Source organism: Anarrhichthys ocellatus, unplaced genomic scaffold (assembly GCF_004355925.1).
Source record: "Anarrhichthys ocellatus isolate YVR2014 unplaced genomic scaffold, GSC_Weel_1.0 scaffold33, whole genome shotgun sequence".
Classification (NCBI taxonomy): Eukaryota; Metazoa; Chordata; class Actinopteri; order Perciformes; family Anarhichadidae; genus Anarrhichthys; species Anarrhichthys ocellatus.
In genome coordinates this window covers 1849420-1859555 of record NW_022280063.1, presented here as the reverse complement: position 1 = coordinate 1859555, position 10136 = coordinate 1849420, and the positions used below count along the sequence as shown (strand labels likewise).

The 10136-nt window shown below is 42.9% G+C and overlaps 1 protein-coding gene across 1 annotated transcript in view; it reads left to right on the top strand.

The window, feature by feature from the left end:
- The window catches only part of alg10 (ALG10 alpha-1,2-mannosyltransferase), a 3396-nt gene extending 455 nt beyond the window's left edge, over positions 1–2941 (top strand). The window contains exons 2-3 of the mRNA XM_031865795.1: positions 479–676; positions 760–2941. Coding sequence (XP_031721655.1) covers positions 479–676; positions 760–1821 — 1260 coding nt within the window. The 3' untranslated portion in view covers positions 1822–2941. The remainder of the gene's footprint in view (positions 1–478; positions 677–759) is intronic.
- Positions 2942–10136: the final 7195 nt, after the last annotated feature.

Below are 10136 nucleotides of genomic sequence, written 5' to 3'. Positions count from 1 at the left end.
TTGTTGTTGTTGTTGTTGTTGTTGTTGTTGTTGTTGTTGTTGTTGTTTGGCGGATTGAGGTGAGCTAACTGCAGAGCTTCCGTCGTTTAAAACGATGTAGATCCTTGGAGAGCTTCTTTTCCCCGTGTCATACATACAGAATGGCATTAGTGGTTTATGTGCTTAAAGATATTGAAGATAACATGCGGGGTGCCTCTCCATCATTCACTGTGCAGGAAAGTGGAGATTAAAGGATCATCCTTAACGTTTTTTTTCAAAATTCAAGTAATTTTACCACGAAACGTGAAAATTGTATTGTTGATTGAATTAATTTATAAGCATACCATGGTTTTTGTTTTCCTCAAATAACGCCCTGGTTTTGACTGAACTCATTTGAAATAGGGATCCTCCAACGTGTTAGTATTTCACCTTTCACAAATGTATCGTTATGTAAAATTGGTGGAATTGACCTCCGAACATGGTTGTGATCCTTCCTCAGTGGGACTCAATGATCACCACTCTCCCGGGCCTTTACCTCGTCTCCGTGGGAGTCATCAAGCCCGTGGTGTGGCTCGCTGACCTGACAGGCCAGGTGGTGTGTTCCACGGCCATGCTGCGCTTCATCAACCTGCTGTTCAACTGCGGCAACCTCTACGTGCTCTATCTGCTCATCTGCAAGCTGCACCTCCGGGAGAAGGTATTTCCCGGAGCGATGGCGGTAATCATGCGTGAGTGATCCCGTTTGTCGTTTTCTGACATCCCGTTCCCTCTCTCTTCCAGACACGAACAACTTCACGGCGAGTCCTCTCGGCACTGTCTCTGTCCACCTTCCCCGTGCTCTACTTCTTCAACTTCCTCTACTACACAGACGCCGGATCTACTTTCTTCACCCTCTTCACCTATCTCATGACGCTCTACGGCTGCCACAAGGCCTCGGCGCTCCTCGGCGTCTGCTCCGTGCTCTTCCGTCAGACCAACATCGTCTGGGTGGCCTTCTGCGCCGGCACTCTGGTGGCCGCCAAAATGGATGAGGCTTGGAGGGTGGAGCACGCGAAAAAGAGGGACGAGAAGTCCCCCGCGTCCCAGGTCCCTCTGTCATTCAGCGGAGCTAAGAAAACCACGCTTTTCACGCTGGAGTTCCTCACCTCCCCCAGCCACGTGAAGTCAGTGCTGCTGGTAGCCTGGCCTTACGCGGTGGTCGGCGCGGGCTTCCTGGTGTTTATGGTGCTGAACGATGGGATAGTGGTGGGCGACAGGACGAGTCACGAAGCCTGCCTCAACTTCCCCCAGCTCTTCTACTTCTTATCCTTCGCCCTCTTCTTCTCCCTCCCCGTCTCGCTGTGTTACCACCGCGCTCTCCGCTTCCTCCAGGCCCTGAAGAAGCAGCCTCTGTTTTTCCTCTTCGTCACCTGCGTCTGCCTGCTCCTGGTGTGGAAGTTCACCTCTGTCCACAAGTACCTACTGGCAGACAACCGCCACTTCCCCTTCTACGTGTGGAAAAGGCTCTTCCAGAGGCACGAGCTGGTGCGCTTCCTCCTTGTCCCCGCGTACGTGTTCGCGGGCTGGAATTTCCTGGACGCCTTCAAGGGGCGCTCGCTCTTCTGGAGTCTGGCGTTCCTGGCGTGCCTCCTGGCCGCGACGGTACCGCAGAAGCTGCTGGAGTTCCGGTACTTCATCGTCCCCTACCTGATGTACCGCCTGCACATGCCCCTCCCATCCCTCCCCAGACTCGTTGTGGAGTTTCTCCTGTACACGGCGGTGAACGCCGCCACGCTTTACATCTTCATCAGCAAGACGTTCCACTGGCCGGACAGCACGGCCGCACAGAGGTTCATGTGGTGAGCAAAAGAGACTGAGAGTCTGACAGCAGGAGCTCAGATTACAGGATGTAATCAAACGATTTTCCAGAGAACCACAGAACATGTGAAGTCTCCGAAATCAATAAGAAAAGCTTCTGTTACATTTCAATGACGGACACAAATGGCTTATACTTTCAACATTTTTGTACAGTGTAACCAAGTAGTGTTCGGGATCGCCACAGTTTACACTGAGAATTGATATTGCTAGTTTTAACGTGACAGGGGACAGACAAAAATATTAAAAAAAGAACATTAGGTTTGAGTTACGCTGGGGTTTTATTTTCACCGACGAGGGCCACAAACCCTGAAGCAACGCTGTACATTTACTGTGATTCACTTCACAATTACACGAAAATGGCCGAGAGTGTTGAAAGAGAATTACTTTAGTAAAAAGGAAAGTGTTTGGCTTTGCTGATGCAGTGGTGGTATCGGTAAATGGTCTGTTTCGATGAGAATTGACTGATATGTAAAAGTCGTTTCTACTGCACCTCCAATTGTTTTGGATGAAATGTTGACCCGTCTCCAGGGAGGAAAGATAATAATGTCACTTTGACATTTTCTGCAGGTTTTCCTGGGAGTCGTCACGGCCGGGTGTTGTTTCTTATGGCCGTAACTGTTTTGTACTATAAATGTAAATACCAGTTCTGTGAATCGATCTTTGCTGAAGTAGCTGTTGACACAAGCTGTAAATATGATTCAAGAGACCAAAAATGACAGCCATATTGTTCAGAATTTCTATTGTATGGGATGTTTTTGTAATGATTGAGATCCTTGTTTGTTTGGTTTTGCCAGTGGAGAACACTGACACATTTATAATCACAGAGAAGATACATGTTTTTACTTTGACCAAGCCATAAAGACTCACTGGAAGTGATTGAGAATTCAGATGTTTCTTTGTCATTTAGTTCGTTTGGTTGTACTTTGTGATTTATTTGTTAACTCACTGTATCTCCTTTCTGTTGGCTTATTTCATTGTGCCTGGTTTGTGTCTGTTTCACTGTCATTTTTCTATGTAGATACATGTGATTTAATCATAATCTGTCCATTCAGCTGTATGCTGTTCATTCCATTGTGTGTATACCTTTGAATAAAATGACTCGTGCAATGTGAAGTCTCATGTCAAGTTTACACACACACACACACACACACACACACACACACACACACACACACACCACCTAAGACTTTACAGAATGTTGACTCAACAGATCGTCCACTAGGGGGAGCTATAAGACAAAGCTGGATATTCCTATGAATCAATCAATCAAACTCTTAAATGGTGTATTTACAGCAGAGAAACACAGCAATAACAAAGCCTTTGTTAAACTAGTTATTCAAATCAACATGGTCGGTGAGAAGCCAGCCTTGAAAGCTACTTTTGTTTTCATACTGTTCAAATCATCTCCAACTCAACAACACACTCCAGAGCTTTCAAATTACAGCTGGATAAAGACAAACGAAGAAGAAACCCAGGCAGCCAGATGTAACTAGCAGGACCTGACATTGTACAGAACGTAACGATGAGGCTGAAACCCTTCGATGGCTCTGTGGCTCGTTGTAGTTCAGAGTCTTCTTCTTTACTTTGGAAGTGAAAGCCCAAAAGAAAACAAGCAGCTCAAAGAGGACTCTGTCTATTCCAATTACGTCAAGCAGCGGGGGGGAGATTTTAATAAAGTCAAACTGGGATGATTATAAAAAAAGTTGATTATTCTGAGACTCAGGAGATACCGTTTGTGCTGTGTTCCAGCTGGGAATGGATATATTGGAGTACGTGTTTTTTTTAAATATTCTGGCTTTTGCTAAACCTCCGTCTCTCAGCGTCTCATTGGTTTTATACTTTGGGGATGATGAAAGCACAGATTTGGCTTTTCTCACCACTTTGTTCTGGGATTTTGAAGATTACAGCCCAAGAGGGAGGCACTACCATCATTCATAAGTGTTTTGTTTTGTGTGTCATGATAACTTTGCCCTTGTGTGTTCATTAGTTTACCGATTGCATTTGGAGGGAAACTGGTAAAATGGTGGTGTTACTAAAGATACAAAATGACTCCGATTGACCCCGAGGACAACAAAGTGCTTTGACTACAAACATTTTGAGGAATAAGAAGAGTTAATAAACTCATACTCATGTCAAACTAGAAAAACAATTTGCTTTTTTAAAGTCCAAAAAGTTTCAAGCTTACTAAATTTACAGTTCATATTTTTAATATGTCATTAAGGGAAGAAATGTTCTGTTTTCTGTCTGTGGCAAGAGTTTGTTTTTTATTTCAAACCAGCTGGCGGGCTAGTGCAACTCGGAGTACGATCGAGTTTCCGACTCGTAAATAGCGTTGACATCAACATCCATGTCGTGATTACGCAACACGTTCTCATCCCAACTGGTCACATACTGATGCTTGATCAGACCCCTTAGTGTCACTTTCTAACGCACTAGGCAGCCCAGCGGGTCAAACTAAGACGCATTCATAGTAATCACCTGGTCAGTGTGTATTCAAACAACAACACTGAGATAGGTTTGGGATTAAAATGAGTACTTAAACTATGTAAAACATATACAACGTAACATACGGAAAACATGTCAGAAATATCACTAACGTCACTTCAAAATAACACTTTGGGAGACGAACACAGGTCTCCTGGTTGAAAGTCAAACAAGATGGCGACTCGAGGCTTCAAAACCGTGGTCAAAAAATCCGTGGGTGACGTCATGCTGACTACGTCCACTTCTTGTTTCTGCCTAACAGATTATACCTTAAATTTGTTGCATGCATATTCAGTAGTTTTGTCCGTATTAAACTTCCATAGAGGGTCTTCGGCACTAATTAAATGTCAAAATGATGGTACATTTGTTTTCTGTTTCTTCCTCTCTTCGTGTAAGAGTAACACACATGCAAACTTTTCTCCCAGACGTTAGACTGTAACTTTAAGAATCAGAGGCTCTGAGCAGTTCATTAAAAGGGGAGCTTCATTTGAGAAAGACAATGAGATCAATTTGTTTCAGTGGATGTTTATTACTTAACCATTCCCATAAGGGGGAATATAAAAGTTGCATGGGCAGAAAATAATTGGGATGAGAAAAGTAGGAGGGGTAATGGAGGATGAGGAGAAGGATGGAGAGATAAACACAGATCCTCAGGTATGATATGACAGCACAGCACACTCTAATTACAAAAGAGGTGAATATAATTACTATAGTTCAGGTTTATACTACATAATCTAATCTTCACAATCGTTTAAGAGAATAAACTATTTAATGGATTTATCTATGTCACTGTGGGACTAGTTGTGTGTTCATGTTACTTGTATGAAACACTGTACAGCGTCTGTCACAAAGCTGGTGTTATTTGATACACTTTATATCATCTTCTCCCATGAAAACACCTAAACAACCATGCGTTAGTAAATCTCTCACATTTGTGTCTACGGGAGGCAACAATCTTTACGACAGGCTCAGTCATTTCTTAACATAATAGTTACAGACAGTAGAAATACGGAATATGTTGCCTTAATTCTTGACTATTTTTAATTGATGGTGCCAGCCGACCTGAAATCTTAACCACTGCCAACATCCACCCTGTATCTGGCAGCTGGCAGGTGCTAATTTCATTCCCTGGGTGGTTGTGACTAACTAAACTCTCTCAATAAATACAGCAATTATAACTTTAATTTTAATGGACTGAATGCTCCTTCTCGTTTATTTAAAAAAAGAAAAGAAAAAATGCTTCATTCTCACAGTGTGGATCGTGAACCACATATAGGATGTTAGTGTGTGGAGTCAGCAGATCCCCCAACTCCTCGGACACTCTCCACCCCTGTCACTGTACATCCGTGTGACGCGTCCACATGTCACCACACATACGTGTATTCACATTCACCATGTGGCCTCCTAATGTGTGGCTGCAGAGACCACAAACTATAAAAAACAACAACAACATAACAATTCACCAGACTCCCCACTGAGCTATTACCGTCTCTTTCTCTCTCACACACACACACATTCAAAAAAAACGTACGAGGCCATGAGGCTCCCAGCAGCCCCGGTGCATCCGCCTGCTGTCTCACTGCATAATGCATTGCTGGCCGAGGTGGAAACACGCTCTACACACTTACACACGGAAACGGCTTAGCTGTGATGCATAATTTATCACATCAGGTTAGGGAGAACAAGTGGCCTCATATGTACTGCTAATTGAGACAAAGGCAAGGTTCCTGTGAGTGTGCAACTGTGTGTGTGTGTGTGTGTGGTAACTGCTGATTAACCACAGTAATCACAATAAAAGAAACATCAGTCAACCGAGTGGCCAAGTTGCCATTTGGTCTCACTTAGCCACATTGTTGTCGGTGGACTCTAATGAAGAAGCACGATCCGTGTTGTAGCTCTTCATCTGTGTGCGTTTAATATGATTTGTTTTTAGATGAGCTGATATGAAGAAGAAGAAAAAAAAAGCCAGAGCATTTCTTCACATTACAGAACTCTCTCTTATGAGAGACCCCGTTACCTTGAGATCACAACTGAATTATTCCATAATGACAGTAGGTAGTTTACTGGTGATGTAATCAGGCTGCAGAGTGAGCCTGGATCACACCTTCAACAACGTAAACACGGAGCAGAGCTGTGAAGAAACAGACGGAGAAGCAGAGGACACCATATGTCTCTGTGACACGTCAAAACCACTTCATTCCACGAGGCTCGCAGGAGCAACAAGTCAAATTTGGTTACTATGCTATTTTTTTTTTTTTTTTTGCTAAAAAAAAATCAATCATACAGTCAGAAAACAATACAGCAATATCCAATACACAACACTGATCCACTGCCAATCTCTACACTGGGAAAAAAAAGGCCACTTCAAAAATAAGTTCTAAATAAAAAGAGATTATGAAGATAGCTCATTTTGAGCTGTATTTTACTAGTATTAGGAAGTGTTGCGTGTCGTAATGAGCCTCAAAAGTAGTATTTTTTCACTTAACAAACATTCAAGATGCAACTAATGAGGTGATACTTGTTAATGTATCCAGAACGTCGTAATGGAATAAGTCATAAATAGAATATCTATTCTATTCTATTCTATATCTATTCACATCTGCTCTGCACACAAATAGAAATCTCATTTGGATATGACATATGCTGCAAGAAAAATGTTTTTATAGCTCTTTAAAAGTTACACAATGGACTCCATGTACCTGACATATCTTAGCACCTTTTAAAAAAAAACATTTACAGCACATAAGGAGCATGTTCTATTTAAATAAGAACGTGGGAGTTGAGTGGGCAGAGCGGCTAAAACATGTGTTTTGCTTTATTAACGGCACACAGTAATTATGCCACCTGCCCACATTCCTATCACCGTTTCCAGCATGCTGCCTGTAAAACTTTCATGGCGTTGTGGGGGAGGTGTGCCAGAGAAGTTCTTTTTGTTTTTCTAGGGGGTGTCCTGATGAGACCCGTATAGGTTTAGAAAATGCAACTCTGAACTTAGTATTGCACCAACCGGCTGAGATTCCCCCTCAGTCTTTTAATTTCTGGGGAATATTCAAATGAGATCCAACTTTAGCTCCGTCTCGGTGGCAGGGTTGCTAAGCTACAGGCTGTGTCAGGAAGTGACAAGCGAACATAATTACCACCCTGGTTGACAGACACCGACCGCAGTGTTCATTAGACTTACGCAAGCGTTAAGACATCAAGTCTTTTGAAAGGACAAAAAAAAAAAAAAAAAAAACCTCACGCAACCTTTTGCATCGGCTAATTACCACATAATCATTTGGTGAATAAGTATTTAAACAATTAGGGAGCAAAGGAATTGTGTCCCGCTTCCTTACAGTACGGGTGTTATCGTCTCAGTGCTGGGTATTCTTTACGCATATGCCAAGTCGAGTTATTATTTTCTTGCATTTTGAGCATCATAATCCTCCAGGTGCAGCTTGCTATTGGTGGCTTTGATGTGTCGCTCCATAGCTGGTAATGAGCAGTGTGACTCCTCTGGTGTCTGTGTGTGTGTGTGTGCATGTAGCATGTCTTTGTTTTGTTGTCATTGTTACGATGCTCTCTATCTATCTCTCTCTGCATTAGATGTTGATTGACAGTGATATTAGCACCTTTCCCTCACTCTGCCTCTCTTCAGCACCTCAATCAATCCATCTCCTCCCTTGGCCTCAAGGTATGCTGGGAAAATAAAGCTATTTAAAGCAACCAGAGGCATGCACGAGGCTCACCTGTGTGTGCGGTAGAAAATGAGACACAAATCATCTTTGCGTTACAAAACACCCAATGCATACAGCGGGATAAAATCTTCATCTGATTCTCCCTTGTTACAGTTTACAGATTTTACATTTTTTTATTTCTCTGTGCTCCTCACACTGGTTTGAAGTGAGCATTTTAAGTCCTGTATGGTTGTGTATTTTCGCCCATGAGCTCTGTCAAGCTCATCCGAGTGCACAAGCAAACTGTGGCCGGACAAATCCGGCACGCATGCCGTTGTGTGCTGCTGTTTTCATCTCACAGCCAGTGTGGAAGAGTTGTCAGGAACGATATGCGGGTTTTTAAACCTGGCGCACAACATGTAAACGAGACTTTATCTAGGGAAAGGAAGGCCTGGGTTCCCATGTCTCAGCTCGCCTCGAGGACGGACAAAGGAGTTTAAACTAGAAGGTTAAGAGCAAAGAAACAACACTACCAACTAAAATGAAAACAAGGAGGATGTAGGTGACGCGTGGAATATGTGCAATGCTGCTACAGCACAGCAAAATGTGACCAAGCTAACCGGAGACTGGCTGACTGCCACTGACTTAATAGCAGTCAGACCAGGTGAGAAGAATTTCCTTGATGACCTGACTCCATCCTCCACAGGGCTGCAAAGAAAGTCTGTCATTGGTGTTTATTTGAAATACCAACACATAATGAGGATTGACTATTACATTTATGTGGTTATAAAAAATGATTCAGGTTATTAATATTTGGTAGGTTTGGCTAGTTTTCCATGTGCAAAGCACATACATATATAGTTTATTCCAGCAGACACCAAAGTAGTCTCAAGGCTACCACAAAGGTGGTAGCCTTGAGACTATGGTGGAACATTGTTTCATCATATCACGCCTTAAATAAATCTTTATTCCCTTAGACAGAGTATGCCCACGATTTTACCACCCACACACCCCCACACACCCACACACACACACCTACCCTGAAATGAGAAATCTCACAGAATTGATCCCCATATGACATGGAACCCTTCCCTCATTGCTTTCCTGTTTTATTTAGATGTACAAGCTTCATTTAAGCTTTCACTTCGCTTCACTTCAGGCTGCCGATCCACAGTTTTAAGGCTGCATTTCTAGCGGGGCCAACTGAGCTAATTTGTTCTGCAAATATATGCAAATGGGATCTGTAATAAGGCGAATCCATCAGCCAATTCTGTCCGCTCTCTAAATTCATGGGTGCATTTATGAAAGGAGAAAACGGACGGGCCAACACCTGACATCTATCTAATATCCACGAGAGGGTTGATGGTGATTGATTGGGGCCTATGTGGACAGCAGGACAGCGTGTGCATACTAGATTACACCTGTCATCACGAGCCATCTTTATTATCAACATGACATATGTACTAAGGATGTCTTGCTTTATTTTCATGCGAGACAAGCCATCCAATCTGAAATGTTAATGACGTGTTCAAGTCCACGCCAACCATGTGGAAAATTCCATTTTTTCCCGCTCAAATTTATGCTTTATAATGGGAGGGAGGGGGGGGGCCTTGAAAAGTGAACATCACTAACATGTAGTTGATTTAATTAGTAATTAAAAGGCTCAAACTCAGTTAATTCACATTTACACTTTATCGTCTGACTTCCACTTAGACATCTCTTTGTTAACAACCTGTCGGTTTTCGAGGAGATAATTGGCATCCGTATGTTGTTGACGCTCCGTCTTTCTCTGTGGAACAGGCTGTTTGCTTAAATAACACGGCCGTCAACCTGCAGCATGCGAAGGCTCATCTTGTGTTTATTTCATCAAGCCAAGAAGCAGCAGATGCACGGTCGGAGGGAGTTTGAAGGAATAACGTTAATTGCGACTTTCAGACATGTGGCAGGTGAAGACTGATGAAGTTAACACGTAAACAGCAGCTCATATGGTCATGTATAATGGTGGTTAGAGCGTGAAAGGGAATGTAGTCATTATATCGTGATTTCTTTTTTTTTATACATTTGCTGAATGCAAACTAAAACAAGTCGCTCATTGCTTCTATTCATGTGCCAACCAACACCCAAGACCATTGGTTCCCAATGTTGTTGGCCTGTGTTTCT